Raw genomic sequence first — 19,981 nt, 5'->3', positions numbered from 1 at the left:
TTCAGTCTGGAACAACAAAAGTTGGCAGATCAGCTTACTAGATGTATATTAATGATATACTAAAATTACAATAATTTAGGTCAGTTATAACTACCTCTTCTATGATATGAGATATCTTCTGTAATTTTACTATTACAAAGACTCAGTAATTTTAAGAATTGAAAACAACTCTTTCTTCTTAGCCAGAAGGCCACTTCTGAACATTTTATCTAAAATGAAAGTCATTAGCAATTTGAAAAACTTATAACAATACACACATTCGTATGTGTGGTGTATGTAGATGCTTTCGTATGCATTATTATTGATGCTTAGAGATTGTGAGATGGTATTTTTCATTGTGAATATTTGTGTATATGTTTGTATATATATATATATATTTGGGATCTCGATGAGCATCTATTTATTTGTCTTTCTGTCTATATCATCATCATTCAATGTCTACTTTTCAATGCTTGCATGGACCAGGTAAAATTTGTTGAGGCAAATATTCTATGGTTGGATGCTCATTCCTGTCATCAACATTCACCTGTTTTCAAGCAAGGTAATATTTCCCTAGTCACTTGATATCAAACTAGATTGTTTGTTTGATGGTGATGCTTCTTTACAACCATCATGCTGTATTAAGACTAGGGTACACACAAAAAGACACATATGTACAATGAGTTTCTTTCAGTTTCCATCTATCAACATTTACTCACAAGGCTTTGATCAACCTAAAATAGAAGAAACTTGCTCCAGATGCCATGCAGTAGGACTGAACCTGGGACCACATTCTTAGGAAGCAAGGTTCTCAACCACATAGCCATGCCTATAAAAAAAAATATCAATCTTCTTCACCATCACTGTCATCAACACCAGCACAACCTGCTACAACACCAAAGACCAATACAACCACCACCATTACCAACCCACCAACTCTAATGACCAACAACAACTGTATGAACATTATAATTTGCTATTCCATCTAAACTAAAAAACAATTACATGAGACAATGTAGTACTCTAGTGTATTTAAAAGTTGAACAAGATGTCTTTGATATTAGGTCAATGAAAGGTGGTGAGCTGATAGAATCATTACCATGCCAAGCAAAATTTTTAGCATTTCGTCTGTCTTCACATTCTAAGATCAAATTCTACCAAGGTTGACTTTACCTTTCATCCTTTTGGGGATGATAGAATAAGTACCAGTTGAGCACTGGGCTCAACATAATTGACTTATCCCCTCCCATGAAATTGCTGGCCTTATGCCAAAATTTGAAATCAATATTAGGTCAATGAGGATTGAGGTGGAACTAAATATCAGCAACAATTAAGAATAACAATGGTACTATTGCCACCATTCATAATACCCTTACTGTCATCATCAAAGCTAATACAACCCATCACCACTATAAACCCACCAACTTTTGAATTACTAACTGGCTACAACAATTATAGTACCAGCATATGTATTTGTGTGTGCACATGTGTATGTGAGTAGATTGTAGGGTTTTTATGGTTCAAGTCAGATGCAAGGAGCAAAGTGCCTATGAACCCAGTAACCCTTCAACTAACATCCCATCACACTCCTTCACCTTTTCATCTTCTCACTTCCATTTTTACGCCTAAAGGAATAGGACAACAATTCTTTGCTTTCACAAAATAGTTCTTTCTTGGTGCTATTTTTCTTTTACTGCATATTTGTTGTGGATAATTGTTGATCACTGCTGTCGTTGGATTTATCTTCAATTCAAAATGTTTGGAAAGGATCTGTCAAGTGGAATAGAGGGCTGTAGTGTGAAATGGAAACTGTAAAAGGATTACGCTGGATATTAAACTTGTTGTTTTATAAAGGTTTGATGCAGGAAGAAAAATCAGCCACATAGCTAAAACATTAAAACTTGCAATGTCTAGGACCTACCTCATTAAGTTCCTATGTGTTTTCTGAGAATTTCGCTGAGTTCAATTCAAAACCTTGCACATTAACAGCACTGGATCTCTGTTGAAGATACCACTTTTACATGGCTTCTACATGTTTTATTTTACTCAACTTTCATGTTGGGCAAGATAAAAAAACAGTTTGCTTTTTTTAACACTAAATTTCACAAACATACTACGAAGGCACTTTGATATAATTTACTGTCACTAATTTTTCTGTCACATTTAAGTTCAAAGGCTTTCTTTTTGTTTTTGCTTAATGCCATTATCGGTTGAAATAATTGCAAAATTTTACAAAAATGAAGTAACGATTCAGAAATCACAGAAGCAGTTCGTGGAATTAAGGCAGACCAAGGCCAGAAGTGAATTTTCCCCACATTACATGAAACAAATGTGATAGTTCTGTTTGTATGTGCATATGCACACACACACACACACATACACACATTTCCTTCTTGCTGTTAAACCTTTCTAATGAGAGATTAAAGAGAAAGCAAAGCAAAGAAACCATATGTTGTCAGTTGACATGCTAAAAATAGAGGCAAAATCTTTTGATTACAACCCACCATTGGAAGGATAGATTTCATGATAATTTAAAATAACACGATGAGTGTAGCTGGAATGTCTTTAATCATAGGTCTACTCAATCAGAGCTGTCCTGTGATTAAACACTGTCATTGTCAACAGGAGTAATTTTTGTATCTCTTTTCTTTTGGCTCTCTTTCAAAGTGAGCTTTGTTAATAAAATAGAGATTTCATTTTCTCAAGGTATAGCTACTATGGCTCTGTTTGGTCGCTCAGAAAGGTTTTATTTTTTTCAACACAGTACTATGGCCAGCTTGTTTATCTTCAGTGATGGTAATTGAAGTTTTTTGCTATTGGATTTTAAACATCTTTGTATGCAACACAAAAATGAAAAACAGCAACCCAAAGCTCAATTTGCAACCATGTTGTTTTGAGTTCACTCCTACTGCACAGCACCTTGGGCAAGTGTCTTTTGTCCCAGGCCAACCAATTTCTTGTGAATGAATTTAGTCGGCAGAAACTGTGCCGAAGTATGTCAAGTCTATGTGTCTAGGTGTTTGTCTCCCCCAATATGTCTCTGAAACTTTGTGGTTCTGCAAAAGACAAAAGAGGCTGATAAATTAAATATTAGGTTTAATTTATTCAACTAAACCCTTCAAGGTGGTGCTCCAGTATTGCCACAGTCCAATGACTGAAGCAAGTAAAATACATAAGATGAAAGAACACAAAAAAATAATTCAATAATAAAAAATGTTAATTCAACAACATCCCTAATGAAAAATGAGGAGACCACTGAAGTGAAAGCAGCAACAGTTTGATGAAGTGAAATTAATACATTATTCACAAAGATTGCTACACTTCATTCCATAACTCTCATACTCCTCTTTCTGTTCATTCTCACTTAGAAGTTCTCGCTCACACTTATTCTTTCTTTCTTGCTTTTTACCTGTTACTCTTTCATCTATTTGCTAACCACATCAGCGGTATTTCTTTTTTACTCTTTTATTTCTTTGACATGCTGGGTCACTGCCTGACAGGATTTTAGTCAATTATTTCAACCCCCCAGCACACACTTCAGTCTTGTACATATTTTATCGTTTTCTATTTGTTGAACAGCTAAGTTATTGGACATAAGGGAGTACTATATAAACCCCTTCTTTCTTCTTAAACTAGTGTAAACAGGCATGGACCCCACACAAATCTACTAAAATAACCTTGTAAGTTTGTCGCGCTTTGACTGTGACTTGAACTTCACCTCTTACAACTTTTCTCAGTGAAGTGTATTTGGTAGGAGTAGTTTGTTTCTTAGACATCAAACAAATATATTTGCAGGCGTATAAGTGAAGGTTCATGGCTCAGTGGTTAGAGCATTGGGCTCACAATCATGAGGTTATGAGTTTGATTCCTGAACCGGGCTGTGTATTGTGTTCTTGAGCAAGACACTTTGTTTCACTTTACTCCAGTTCACTCAGCTGTAGAAATGAGTTGTGACATCACCAGTGCCAAGCTGTATCAGCTTTTACCTTGCCTTTGGACAACATTGGTGGCATGGAGAGGGGACGCTGGTATGCATGGGCGACTGCTGGTCTTCCATAAACAACTTTGCCTGGTCTTGTGCCTCAGAAGTGCAATCCCATGGTCATTCATGACCAAACGGGGTTTTTACTCTTTACCTTCTTTTTATATAATTTGCACTCTCACAATGCCTCTCTATTTTACAAGTATATTTTATGGAAAAAAACAAAACAAATTTAGTATGTTTCATCATACATCCATTGAAAGGTTTTTTTAAAGTGGTTTTGTAGGAGGAAATTTATGAGTTTGTACATGTAAATACAATGTTGTGATAGTATACTAGAACGCAGTTTGAAACCATAAATTTATCATAAACTACATTATGAGAGTAACATATTTCAACTTTATCGTCTTTCAGTTCAGCTGTATATTTGTTTATATTTTGACCAAGAGAATTCCCATACAGGACATAAAACTTGTATTTCTGGTTGTGGTGTTTTCTGTAAACATGATCAGCCATTAGGGTGGTGCACAACCACAATGGTTTTGTTGTCGTTTTTTTTGTTGCAAATTACTGATAGGCAAATGGAAATTAAACATTCCTTTCATATGTTTTGGGAGAATTTTTCATTTAGACAATTAGAAAATGTTTCTTAAAGGTAACAGTCATTAAATAGTGTAAGACCTATATCAAGTGTGAATTATGTAGGTTGGGGATGGAGGTGTATTGAGTTGATGTATCCTCCCCGCACAACTACCAACGTACTGTTTACAATTTTTTGTAAGTTTCTACTGACATTATCATCCTTTAACATCTGTTTTCCATGCTGGCATGGATTGCACAGTTTGAAGGAGTAGGCAAGCTGGGGAGCTGTACCAGGTTCTGATTTGGCTTGGTTTCTATGGTTGGATGCCCTTCCTAACACCAACCACTTTACAGTGTGTGCTGGGTGCTTTTACGTGGCACCAGCACAGGGCTCTTACAGGCCAACCCCTTTCATTAGGAAGAGCAGCCTTAACACTTCTGCTGTTGAGGACAGGTCTTCTTGAGTGCAGCAAGGTGCCAGATAAAAGACTGAGATAATTTAGCTTGTTTTCAATATTATATTATTCGTAATCAATAATATTAATACAGTTCGTTTTGTTTGTTTTTGTCCATACCTGTGCTGCGTGTCACTCTTTACTTCAAAGGAAGAAGTGAATGGCAAAGTAAGAGAGAAGAGGACAGAGAAAAAGTAAAAGTGAAAGGGAGAGAAAGAGAGGGTGAAAGAGAGTGAATGGTGATGGCGTTCATTTTGTGTTTTTAAATGTTTCAGAGAGGAAGTAAGAGAGAAAGAGAGACAGTGAGTGGTGACAGTGTTCGTTTTGTGTTTTTAAATGTTTATCACATTGCAAGAAAAGTAGATACATAGATGGAAAGAAAAGTTGATGCATGGATACAGACACACATTGTTAAATTAAAAAGAGGAAAGTTGCCAACAGGTGGCTACACGAAATTCAACTCTCTACTTTAAAGAGCGTGTTCTACTATAGCCTCAGGCCGACCAAATCCTCATCAGTGAATTTGGTAGACGAAAACTGAAAGAAGCCCGCCATATATATAGTTATGTATGTGTTTGCCCCCCTCCCCCCATTGTTTGACAACCGATGTTGGTGTGTTTGCATTCTCGTAACTTAGCTGTTCAGCAGAAGAGACAGATAGAATAAGCCCCAGGCTTACAGGGAATAAGTCCAGGGGTTGATTTCTTTGACTAAAACGTAGTGCTCCAGCATGGCCACCATCAAATGACTGAAGCAAATAAAAGGATAAAATACCAGAAGAACATTCTATACCACTAAACCAAGAAGGTTCTTTGAATATATACAATGTATTTTAAGGCTAAATAGTAATTATGTTTGCGTCACAGATATTTTGGTTGGATGTTATCGGTTTTATACTTCTTTCTATATTCTGTAACAGTCACAATATAGAAACATTTCTAATAGCACCAACAGACAATTTACAGATGATTATATTTTTATATTTTCCGTGAATTTTTCATGCGTCCAGCTAGTAATTATTATTATACCTAGTGGACTTATGCACATCTGGCTCCCTAGTGTATGGTATTCAGTCTTTCATCCTTATTACAGACACACTAGGCACAGAGCAATTTTTTTATATATTTAAAAACACAAGGTATGTGTCTTATACGCTAACAAATATGGTACTTTCAGTGTATTTTATTTCACCTGTACTGTGTGTAGTGAAGAGGATAGTAGAAATATTATTGAAAAGGATTTTGTTTGCTTTTCATAAATTCCTATACAGGATGAATACAAAGAGGTGACAATTGGAGAACCTCAACATGTACAAAAACATTTGGTGCATACTAATGGAGACACTATTGCACAGAGAAAACCTAGATTGTTAAGTGGAAGAATATGCTATCATCTGCAAAAGTCTCCCTCATCCATTTACTCTGACTTTGAAAAAGTGATGAGTTGTCATGCTGTTGTGATATTTAATTCTTTAGCTTTCAGATTAGTTTTGTCAAATATAATGCATATTTATTCACATTGTTTTGAATTAGTCATGTATTATCTTGTAGCTTTGAGATTTTGAAAATGGGATTGTTTAATTTTAGTATGACATTGTAGTGCAGGTGTAAGAAACTGTATTTGGCTGGTTTGAACATAAGCCAAAATAGAATATCATGGCCAGATATGGCTAGTTTAAATGCTAAAGAGTTAAACAAGGCTAATGAACTTTGTGTTGAACCAGAACTTGAATAATCTATATTTATGAATGCATGATTCAAAGCAACCTTGTCACAGATGGTGAACATTGTGAAAAAAACACATTATTGTGCCAAGAATTAACAGACCTTTTGACACCACTGCCACTCACCCTTACATAATTGCATTTTCTAATTCTAGTGACTCTCACAGCGACAGTTAATATATTTCAATGATAATCATTAAATAAAATAGGTCAGTTCTTTTCTTATCTATTTCCACATAGAAAATAGTATATTGTTCTATTAAGAACTCCTAGGTATGATGCAAGTATAATGGCAAATCTAAAAAAATAGTCACCAATATCCTGTACACTCAAATTACCTGGTGTAAAAACCTTCTTATGTATCATATCATCTGGATACTTAATTCAGATAAATTTATATATATATATATATATATCATCATCATCATCATTCAACGTTCGTTTTCCATGCTTGCATGGGTTGAATGGCTTGACAGAAGCTGACTGGCTCAAGGGCTGTTCAGGCCTCCATGTCTGTTTTGGCATAGTTCCTACAGCTGGATGCCCTTCTTAACACCATCTACTTTATAGATTGTACTGGGTACTTATATATATATATATATATATATACATATACACACACACACATTAATGTATTTGTTTTGCAAGATTCTTGATGTGAAATTGTGCGTTGAAACAGATATGGTTATACTTGGGGATGGTCATATTTTGCCAATTAAACACACTATGTATTTGGTCTTCACCTCAGCTTTAAGCTGAACAGGAGGGGACGGGGGATAGAGAGTTGCTGAAGAGGTCACAAGGTGTGTAACAAAAGAATTTTGACAAAGAAACTAAAATAATAATAATAAAGCTGCATATATTTAATTGGCAAAAATATATGACCATCTCCAAGTTTAACAACACACACACACATGCATGCATGTTTTAATACTTTTTATCTGCTAAGGAAAGCTTAGCTTGATAAACTGTTTTAGAAAGACACTGTTAGGTTATTGCAGTGACAGAATTTTGCATGTTCATATTGGAATGGTCTCTTCTATTTTTACTACTTATGAGATTAGTTAAAGTCTTGATGCAATTTTAGCTCTCATTTTTCATATTCATGTCTGTCCTGAACTTTCCTCCCTCTTCATTTAATTTATCTTCACCGGGCTTTTTTTTCTTTTTTTGTTGAAGAGTTTTTTTCACCTATCAGTAAAAACAAAATTGTTTCATTTTTAACTAAAAAGCTTTCAGTTGTCACAGTAGATAATATTTCTAGACTTTGACATCAAAACATAAACCAAAATTGCATAATATCCAACTAAATCCACCATTTCTCTGTATGTATCCTGAATTCAAATTTCAAGTCTTCTACTGTCATCCTTGGGGTACCAGGGCAGTCCACCACCAGTTCTTGTTGTGGTGTGGTGACTTGTATGCTTCAATGACCCTGAGAACTATGCCAGTTGAGCACATGCTCTTGGTAGTGTTTCCCATGCTGGACAGGTCAAAAGAAAAAGGACTGGTTAATATCCACCACCCCTTTCCAGGGGTAAAAATGGGTTTGTGTAGGGCCAACACCTCTACCTAGAAAGCAAAGTTACAGAAGTATTGATGACAATTCAAAACCAACAAGACCTGGGAGATAGAGGTCTTCTTACAGGGAAAGACAACCTGATAAAAGTTGTTGGGGGCTTACACTCCATTGGAAGCAAAGGGCCTAAGTATGAAGTCCAGGGCAGTGGTAGAGTGCCAGACAAGAGGTCTTGTGGTGTCTATTCCAGCTCTGTGCACTCAAAATTCAAATCTTGCCCCATCATCAAAAAAGAATAATACTTTTGTTGTGATTGCAACTGACACATAGTTACAGCAATTTGGAAAACCAATGGAAACAGCTTCTTGGATTCAATTGTAAAATGACTGGCACCATTACCATATATCGTTATCATTTATTCGCATGTTTTGAATTAATCTTTGCATTATCTTGTAACTTTGGGATTTTGATGAGGTAACTGCTAGTTTTTAGAAGAATATTATGGGGATGGTGTTAGAGGCCAGATCTGGTTAGTTTGAATGTAAAATAAGTAGAATATTTGGGCCGGATATGGCCAGTTTAAATACTAAAGCATTAGCATCCATTTTCCATTGTTGGCATGGTTTGGACGATTCAGCAGGATTCAATGAGCCAGAGGGCTGCAACAAGCTCCAATGTCTGTTTTGAATGGTTTTTATGATTGGATGTACTGGGTGCATTTTTGATAGCACCAATACTAGTGAGGTCACCAAGTACTTTACAAGACAAGACCCCTCGATGGAGGAAGGCGGTTTTATATCAAGTGTTGCTTCTCAATATTTGGTACAATGCCACCTCTCTCAATACCACACCCTCATTCACTCAATATATATATATTCATGTACAAATAGATATTTACATATCCACATACAAATATTAGGTGTAAACAAAATAAGATAGTACTCAAATAAGATGTAGAGTTTGTTCAGATATTTATTTAAACAGATTTTGGATATTATCCAGCTGTCACAGTATGCAAACTTTCAGGTCATCTAAAACATGACTATCAGACTTCAGTAGTGGACAAAATGTTTGTGTCTTTCTACTTATATATGTACGTAGATGTGTATATAGTGCATAAATGCATATATTTTCAGGATACCTTGGCTGTTTTAGTTCACACACATTTTGTTCTCTCCATCTTTTTCTCTTCTCATCTATCCTTTCTGAAGAAGGGCATCGGCTTGAAGTATTAAGACTTCCATTTTTCCTGTGCATAAACCCAACACGCCCTGTTTATTGTTTTCACTTAGTCTTCATGTTTTTTCTTATTTTGGACTACATACATCTGTACGTATGTATGTATATGGGTATGTGTATGTAGGTGTATATGCTCATGCATGTACATGCACATACATGTTAGTACATGTGTATGCATGTTTGTATGTACATGTTCACTACTTAGACATTGTCAGTGACCAGATCATGGATATATCATGAAAAACTTTATATCAAGTACTGTGTGTGTATATATATATATATATATATATATATATTATATATATATATATATTTATGTATCATTACAATATAATAATGAAGTGACAGTAAATATGACAGTGTATGTGTGTTGTCAATTTCTACCATGACTGCCACAATGTAACTATAATTTGTGTGTTGATACAGTTGTTTGTGTAGATATGTGTGTGTTGTTTTGTATATACTGAATAAAATTGATAAATGCATTATATACCGATGTTGTGCAGCAATGGCAGACTGCTGTTGTATGTCCCTCCCTTTCCCTCCCTCCCTCCTTCCTTCCTTCCTTTGCTGCACTTTCTCTCTCTCTCTCTCTCTCTCTCTCTCTCTTAACTTTGACATACTTTTCACAGTTGATTGCCTCTATCACCCAGTACTGGTTCATCCCTCCTCCACCAATTTTCTCCATTCTGAAGTATATTTTTCTATTTTTGTGTTTTATTTCTCTGTGTATGTGTGTGTGTGTGTAGGCATGTGAGTATACAAATATATGTTTATATACATATGTCACACACACACAAGCAAGCAAGCAAACATTGGCATTCTCTCTCTCTCCCAGATGTACAAAAACAATGAAGAAAAAAAGACAACCATAAATGGTTAATTTTTTTTTTTGAAAAAAGCAAAAAAAAAAAAAAAGAGAAGCAAATAGGGAAAATGTACAAGTTAAAAAAATAGAAATCAAGAAAACAAACATTAAGGAAACAATGTGCAGAACAACAACAAAGTGTATACTAAAACAACGACAACAACAACAACATTGAGAACAATAAGATCTACAGATTCCAGTCAAATCTATTTGCTGGAACCCATTGTTTCATTCTTAATTGGTGGAAATATTTCTTTCTTTACAGATTGTCATTGATTTCCTCCCCACCTCCCATTTATTTTCTCTCCCTCTCCTGTTCACCCTTTCTTTCTTACTTTAATGTGCCTCTCCCTCTCCCCCATTCTGACTTACTTTCTTACTTTAATGTACCTTTCTTTCTTCCTCCCCTTCGCTCTTACACATGTATACGCGTGCACACACACACACACATACATACATACAGATATTGTGTGATTTTCCTAATACTAATTCTATCTGCCTTTCCCTTTCTTCCTTCACATTTCCCACTTATTTTGTTTTCATTTATGCCTGTTTTCTGTGCTGTCTTTGCATGCTCTCTCTCTCTCCTTTTCCTTTTATTTCATACCTTCTCTTGCATTTACACACATACACATGCGTATTCTCTGTTTTTCTGCATTATATACATTTTCGTTTCTTCAGTTTTTGTTTGTGTTTCCCTACATCCATGTTGATCAATAGTCATTTTTTTTTCATTGTATCATTCTCTACCATTGTTATTTCAACTACCTCAAGGTTTCACTCTTTTATTGCTCCAGAATTGTTAATATAATATGGCACTGAACATATTACCCTTCTCCTTATGCAAAGAAGAGCTTTTGCCTATGCACAGCCTTGTTTGCCACATAACATACAAGGGTAGTGTCAGTTGACATGGAAGACACCAGCATCAAGGTGATGTCTTTCATGCCTCAATAATCAAGTTGGTCTGCACCTAATTGCAGAAGCTCAAGGTGGTAGGAAAAACAAAGATTATCCAGAACATATTCACACTTTACGTTGGATCATTGACCTTGTTAACTTGTTCAGTATTTGGTTCATTTGATACTTGCTGCAATAGGGAGGCAACCAGGCTGTTAAATCTAATTCAGAAAATAATGTCAATAGAAAGCTGTCCCTGAAGTGTCAGCTTGTAGATTGCTTTGCTAATTTACAAGCAGCATTTGATTGGCTTACTTGTACATAGGTGATAATTTTACAGGCTGCATTTGACTGGCTTGCTTATATAAGTTTCTACTCTTCTCCCCTCCACACTCCAAAAAAAAAAACAACAACAAAAGAACTTCTAAAGGTGGAAAAATTGATGTTCAGCAGTAATGATTTCAGAAGTACTTTGAACTATTTACTGATTCAGTCAACAAAGTTTTGTAGGCCTAGGTTAATACCATCACATGGCTCCTGGATATCTTTGGCTACGTTCTCCCTACCTGTGGTTTTCTTGCCGATGTTTTCATGCTTAACGAACCACATCAACCTCATTAGTTTGAGTGGACCTGTGTGGGTCATTGTCACTACCCATCTTCTGATCAACACTAGTTTCTTTAAGCCAAGTAACTGTCCTACTTTTGTTGTTTACTTATTTATCTTTGAGACTTTTCTCATATATTGTTTAAATGCTTTCATTTAATAATTTTTCTGTTTACTATTTGCAGCTGTCAATCTTGGAAGCAAATTTCCTAAAAGCAAGATATAACCTGAATTGAAGCAAAATACAGTTCTGGCTGAATGAAGTAATTCATTGTCTTTGGCCAGTGGCTTTTTTTTTTCCTGCCCTGTAGCCCACTATGTCCAATGTAGTGTTCTGTTGGGGTAACTCTCAAGATGGACAATTGGGCATTGGAGCTGATGATGTCAACATAGTAGCAAGTCCTAAACAACTGTACTCTGATGACATAAACAATATTATTGTGAGCATTGCTTGTGGTCAACACCACACTTTAATTGCCCTAGAAAGTGGTGAAACCTACTCCTGTGGTAACAATGACTACAGTCAGTTGGGACACAACAAATCTAGAACCAGACTAGGTAAGAGTATTTAATTGTTTTCTTTTTTTCTAACCATATCATTGAATTTGTTCTCCCACTCACTCACTCACTGTCTCCTGTTTTTAATTATATCTCTTGGATATCTAAAAGGAATATTGACAGTTTAATTAGCAAAAATGCCTTGCAATATTTAGTTGTGACCCTCTTGTAATTCTTATTTTGATTCCTGCTGAAAGTTTTCTTTACCTTTTTATCTTTCCATGATTGATAAAATAAAACTACTAGTTCAGTACTAGGGTCAATATTAATATAACTGACTATACTCATTCCCCAACTTGAGGTCTTGAAGCCTGTGGAAGAAATCAGTATTTGAAATAAACACCACATGAAATACAATGGTTGTAACACAATAGTGTTCAACTATTTCTCATCATGCAGTAGGTGATTTAAATTTTACTACAGCCATTTCATGTGTCTGAAACTGGTATATAATACTGCTTGCGCCAGTTTGCTTGACCAGCATCAAACCTGCTTTTGTTCTAATTCATGGTTTGGTTATAGAAAGGATATCAATCTGTAAAAATATAATTGCTCCAATAACAAAAACATCCTTCTTGGGCTTGAATGGAAAAAATGATATCAAACAGCTTTTATTTTAGAATATCATCATCATCATCATCAAACATCTGTTGTCCATGCTGGCATGGGTTGGACAGTCTGATGAAACCTGGCAAGCTGGGGAGCTGCACTGAACTCCAGTCTGATTTGGCATGGTTTCCTAATGCAAAATACTTTACAGAGTGTGCTGGGTGCTTTTACATGGCACTGCACAGGTGCTTATATGTGGCACCACATGGGCACTTTTATGAAAAAATGGCACTGTGTTCCTGTGATTATCCATATTTACATGGAAATAGTTATTTACCCAACCAGGATAGATTTATCATCTTTATTGAACTTTGAAGGTTTGTACTGAGCACTGTAATTTAACAGTAAACTTGTTAAATCCCTTATACTGTGACCCTTCTGTCAGTTACTGCAGTGAACAGTGATTTTACTATGGAACTGTTTATAGTTAGGCAGTCTTGAGCATTAAGTTTCTTCTTGATGACCATAAAGCAGTGCCAGTAGACTATAAGTTACCAGTACATTGGTCCATCTGCATGCTCTCATGACATATGTGTAGGAAATCAATCATTCTGAACCATGCTACTGTAGAAAAATGGACATGCACTTGGGATAGTGCATGTGTTGTCATTGTCATCATCTTCATCATCGTTTTAATGTCCACTTTTCCATGCTCTCATGGGTCAGATGGAATTTGTTGGGGCAGATTTTCTACAACCATATATCTTTTCTATCACCAACACTCACCTGTTTTCAAGATATTTCTCCTTGGTTGGACATGTTTTCATGGAAGTTTAGAAATGGACACCACTTGTATGAAAGTGACACTCATTTACAACTAACATACAATGTCAAAACAAGAAAACACATACACACACATGATGAGGTTCTTTCAGTTTCCATCTATCAAATTATAAGGATTTGGTTTGTCTGGGGCTAAATTAGATGTTTGCCTTAGATGCCACAGTACAAAGCCAAAAACTATATGATTGGGAAGTGAATTTCTTAACCACACAGCCATGCTTGTGCATCTGTATACTAAAAAATATTTTCATTTAATAATATAATTTTGAAGAAAATATTGATTTCATCTATTGTTAAATGATTACTTCTGTCAAGAAACACTACTTTCAAGGATATAGCACACTATACTTTATTGAAAGGTAATATTTATCCCCACTTAAACATGGATGTTCTGTTAGAACAAACTATACTGTGGTAGATACCATGAGAGAAACTCTCATATTGGCTTTTGGTGTGAAATGCAGTCTTGTTTATATCACTTGTTTGTATGCACTCTAGTTTATAGATTATCTACCACAGTATAGTTTGATGTGGGGATGTTTAAGTGGGGATAAATATTACCTCTCGGTCTAAATATTGCCTCTGTCGCTATATATTTTAACTACTTTATTGTGATTTCTAACACTGCATAACCATTGCCATCATCTGTATTATCATTATATCTCCTGGTATGATCTCACTGATAACACAACAATCACCATCATCACACCTTAAATAGAAATACATCTTCATATTTTTCGCAGTTGTTGCCAAGTTTTTGCAACCTTAAAATGAAGTTGTACACTTTGACTGAACATGTTTGTCATCCATCTCATACCATGAATAGATACTGTGATTATTATAACTGCAATAATACAATGAGTGGTGCAACTGAGACTAAAGCACCACTTTAAATGCATTGTAGGTATCCCTCCCTCTTTTAGTTTAATTTTTTTTGATACTGTATTTAAATCCTCCTGAGATCAGCATTGTCTTTTATCCAAGCAGTAACCAGTTATGTACTGAGGCCATTTCAATTGGCTGTCTCTTTCCACTGACAAAATCAAAGACCTTGCAATTAATAAGACCAAAAATTACTATATTATGATGTGGTACTTGTTTCTAAGAAAATATCGCCAAGCACAGGTGTGGCTGTATGGCAAGAAGTTTTTCCCAACCACATGGTTCTAGGTTCAGTCCCACAATGTGGCAGCTTGGGCAAGTCTCTTCTGCTATAGCCTTGGGCTGACCAAAGCCTTGTGAGTGGATTTAGTAGGCAGAAACTGAAAGAAACCAGTTGTGTGTGTTTGTGCCTAAAGATGTCCCCTACCACTGCTTCACGACTAGTGTTGTCATGTTTACTTCCCCATAACTTAGTAGTTTGGCAGAAAATACCAATAAAATAAATGTCAGGTTTAAAAAAAAAAACATTACTGAGTTTGAATCATTTGACTAAAAAATTTTTCAAGATGGTGCTCCAGCATGGATGCAGTCTAATAACTGAAACAAGTAAATGATAAGACAAACAATACCACCTGAATTTTAATCCAGTTGAAAGCCATTTCATTCCTAGTAAAAGTTGATTTCTTTCGAGTTGGCAAAAAGCCATTTTGTAAGGAGATGGCATATGATTTTAATGTTTTATGGCTGCATATTATGTCAACATTGTAATAACATTGCCTCTCACAGAATTTGAAATAGAAATGTAGTGATGTAAAAAGAAATACTGCAAAGTGTGTAATGTAGCCATCACCATCTTTGCCATCTAGATTCAAGGAGTATAAGGCAAGTTATTGATGAGCTGCTAAATGGTCCTTTATCTGCTGAAAATAATAAAATCTCCCTCAGATCATCTTAGAAAAAGTACTTATGTCATCTTAGATACATTGTACCTTTGAAAAAAGTTGGGATGGTGATGATTAGAGTACCCCTATTCATAAGTCTGTTAAATCACAGCTGACTTTTGGTTAAACAACTGAGCACAAGATTCTCTATTAGGTGAGAAATGAGATATGCTTTTCCAAAAGCAATGAGAAGTGATATCTTTTGACTGGAAATTAAAACTATATACAGAACTTATCTTTTTGGAAGATTGCATTTTTTCTGTATAAAAATTGCCACATTTCTAGTTGAAATATTGCTTTTATTGTCAATCAGATCATCACTAATAAATTGTTGGAACTTATGATGTATACAGAGGCTTGAAAGGTAAAGTGTACACTACAATAACACAGGCCTAAATATCATAAGGTATTTGGACTGTCACTTAGCTATTCCTGTCAACCTACTGTATCTGTCAGGCATGCAGTGACTGACAACAGAATGTGTGTCTGACAGTATATGCCTTGGTTGCAAATGAAAGTGTAAGGGGGCTGTAGCCATTTGCCTGATTGCATATTATTGGTTAATTTTCAATCATCATCAACCAATGAGCAATAGTTTGGCCGTGCAGCTGTCTTTGAGAATTTTATTTTACTCATTTTCACCTTCTCTTCCTTGTATAGTATGTTGTTTTAGATTTTGCTAAGGCTGCCACACCTTTTTGGAGAAATACAATACATATATAAAATATTACAAATGGTGCCATAAAAAGCACAAAACTAGAATTGAAAAATGCACACTCTCAAAAGGGTTACAGAATGTCATAATAAACCTTAAAAAGTATGGGACTAGCATTGTTACTCAAAAATATTGGAATCACTATATGTTGTACATTCTGTGGCATCCTTTTATCACAAAAAATTTGTTTAATTCATCAAAATTAAGTTATATTAAAAATTAAGTTCTCATATACACAATTTTAACAAAACAAATGTGTACAAATGTTAGTGTCATCTTTATGCAATAATTCAATCTTTGAATGATATTTTTTATAAATTTACAAGTAATCAATCAAAAGTAATTTAGCAGTAATTTGCTTAATTCGCATAACTATTCCATTAATACGTGTATCATAATGCAAATTATCTTTTCTTATAACTATATCGGTTTCATACTTTTGCTGTTAAATAAATTCGACTTCATCATAAATCCTTTTTTTTTTTATTATGGTAATTTGCATGCAGCGTGAAATATGTTTTTTTTATATATTTTGGTATGAAGAGTATTATAATGAATTTACTTATTTGTAGTTAAAGATCATAATTTGAACATCTTAAAATTTTTATTTTAAGTACTCGGTTTAATAATTATCATGGCATGATAATTCACACATATTCACAGCATATAGTGATTCCAATATTTTTGAGCAACAATGCTAGTCTCATACTTTTTAAAGTTTATTATGACATTCAATTCTAGTAGAAATCTAGTAGAAATATGGATTTCTAACAAAGCAAAAAATGACTATATGGAAGAGACATAAACTCCATAAAGCTGACAACTGTGTAGTAGATCAGTAACTCTAATTAAAACTGATAGAGTTGATAGGACTCAGCTCTTTATTTCTACTGAAGACAACTTTTTCAGTGCTGGTAACATAATGCACCCAGTCCATGCTGTAAAGTAGTTGGTAATATGAACGGTATCTAGCTAATTAACCATTTTATTACTATGTTTCTGTTGAAATATATCGCTATCATTGCAATTCATCATCATCATCAACATTTAACACCTGTTTTGCATACTGGCATGGGTTGGATGGTTAGACAGGAACTGGCCAGGCCAGGGGCCACACCAAGTTCTGAAGTCTGTTTTGGCTTGGTTTCTAAGGTTGGATGACCTTTTTAATGCCAACCACTCCTCAGAGTGTGTTGGTGCTTTTTATGTGGCACCATCACCACTGCTTTTTACATAGCACCAGCAGTTGATTTTGAAAATAATGAAAACGTTAATAAAATAACTTTCGTGTTTTGGTGGCATAAATTTATATGAACCACAGGTAGCAAGAGACAAGCTGGTATCAAAAGGCTTTAAAAAAATTATCACACAAAATGCAAAACAAAGTTGACTAGTTTTTTTCTCTTGGTATGTGTAGCAGATAATGAAGGATTATGATAAGTGGTGAGATACTTGGCATCTGTCCAACTCATTCCAATATTTAAAAAATGCATAAAATGAGGATGATGAAGAACCAATGAGGGAGTTTTTACAGGCTCAACCTGCTAGTAATGGCAGCCAAATCTCTTAAATTTCACCCTACCATCTTGGAAGAGAAGGGGACATACTGAATAATTTAGTAATAATAATTATGCAATGCTGAGGGGACAGGAGGCTAAATTTAAAATGCTTATGATTATAGGTTTGTTTATTCAAAGTTGAGGAACATACCTCACATTCTCACATACAGTGGTTGATTGTATGGATTGCTGTATGACATCCTGGGCATGTACCCATCTCACTGTCTTGTCTATTTTTGTATGTCTATAGAGTCTACTTGTGCAAGATGAACTCAATCTGTGCAACAGTTGCTGTTCTCCTGCACAGTGCTGGGTTATTGCAGTTTTTCTTTAGTCTTTGTTTGTTTTTTTTTTTTTTGCATGTGGAGGGTGTGGGATTTTTCATGTTTGAATGGGAATATGTTCGTTAATGTTGCAAATAACAAGGAAAAGATTATTAATTTTGTATATGATATGCATGGGAATACTGTATAGTATATAGAACACTCCACTACCATCCTTTAGTATACAGAAATAATTACCAATTTAATAGTGTGATTGTGTGTTAGTACACACTAGAGTTCAGTAACCAGAGAGTAGTTGATTAGGACATGATAGATTGATAATGAGATGTGATGGTAGTAGAGTGGATTGGTATTGTGGGTGTTATTTTACAGATCTTTTATGTCTGAATTTTTTGTTAGTAATCAGTTGTCATTAGGTAAATTTGATCAGCTTTATTTGAACTTATCTTTTGTACAGCAGTAACCAATTGCAGAAAAGTACTGGATATGCATTTTTAGATGCAGCTACTCTATCTTTTGTTTTGTTCTAAGAATTTAGGACTTAAAGCATGTTGTTGCTTAGCAACAGGTCATCACTAATTGTGCGGATCTATGCTCAAAAACGTTCTAGCTATGTTTATATCCAGGGCTGCCTCATCCAATACAGCCGCCTTTATTTAAGACAGTAGGATGTGATCTGAAGGAGATTTGGCTGCTATATTTAGCAGGTTGAATAACCACATGAAGTCTCACATTATAAGTTTTAATTTTTGGGTCAAATTACCATTAACCCTTTAACCGCCAAAAACAGACTTGGTGTTTTCTGCAAGTCATGTTTCCCCAATAAACTTGGAATAGTTTCAAACATGACATTCCTCAACAAAAATTGGTATGTAAAAATTCTTTCTGCAGTCAAGGGCATTGACATTTTGAGTGGATACATCAAATTTCCGCAATAAAAGAATTCATGCTAATGATAAATTTTAACCTCAATTATAATCTCTTGTATAATCTATTGCATGAAAAAAAAGATATAGATATAAAGCTCAGGAATGGCTGTGTGGTAAGTAGCTTGCTAACCAACCACATGGTTCCGTGTTCAGTCTCACTGCATGGTACCTTGTGAGTGGATTTGGTAGACGGAAACTGAAAGAAGCCCATCGTATATATATATATATATGTCTGTATGTGTTTGTCCCTGCAACATTGCTTGACAACCAATGCCGGCGTGTTTACATCCCTGCAACGTAGCAGTTCGACAAAAGCAACCAATAGAATAAGTACCAGGCTTATAAAGAATAAGTCCTGCAGGTGATTTGCTCGATTAAAGGGTGTGCTCCAGCATTGCTGCAGTCAAATGACTGAAGCAAGTAAAAGAAAAGAATAAAAAGTGTATATATATATATGTATATATATATATATATATATATATATATATATGTCCTCTGAACCACCCCTCCCACTGGTGCTCCCCTATATTTCTGCACCCCCCCCCATAAAAAGCACCATCCGAACGTGGCCGATGCCAGACCCCTCTGGCACCTGTGCAGGTGGCACGTAAAAAACACCCACTACACTCGCGGAGTGGTTGGCGTTAGGAAGGGCATCCAGCTGTAGAAACACTGCCAGACTAGACTGGAGCCTGGGGCAGTCCCGAGCTCCCCAGACCCCGGTCGAAACCGTCCAACCCGTGCTAGCACGGAAAACGGACGTTAAACGATGATGATGATGATTATATATATATATATATATACTAGCTTAAAAGCCACCCTATTGGGCGGCTCTTAAGCTAGCTCCTGTGGCAGGTTCTTCATTAGG

General features: G+C 35.4%; 1 protein-coding gene across 4 annotated transcripts in view; it reads left to right on the top strand.

The window, feature by feature from the left end:
- Positions 1-19,981, top strand: part of LOC115211580 (probable E3 ubiquitin-protein ligase HERC4) — a 112,161-nt gene that overhangs the window by 35,369 nt on the left and 56,811 nt on the right. For 3 of the 4 annotated variants that reach the window (XM_036503387.1, XM_029780134.2, XM_029780132.2), the window contains exon 2: positions 12,039-12,411. In XM_036503387.1, coding sequence (XP_036359280.1) covers positions 12,171-12,411 — 241 coding nt within the window. In that variant the 5' untranslated portion in view covers positions 12,039-12,170. Of the gene's footprint in view, positions 1-11,717; positions 11,937-12,038; positions 12,412-19,981 lie in introns of those variants that run through there. The other variant, XM_036503388.1, reaches the window with a different exon arrangement.

The sequence above is a fragment of the Octopus sinensis genome, linkage group LG5, assembly GCF_006345805.1.
Source record: "Octopus sinensis linkage group LG5, ASM634580v1, whole genome shotgun sequence".
NCBI classification, from domain to species: Eukaryota; Metazoa; Mollusca; class Cephalopoda; order Octopoda; family Octopodidae; genus Octopus; species Octopus sinensis.
This window is presented reverse-complemented; position numbering and strand designations above follow the sequence as displayed.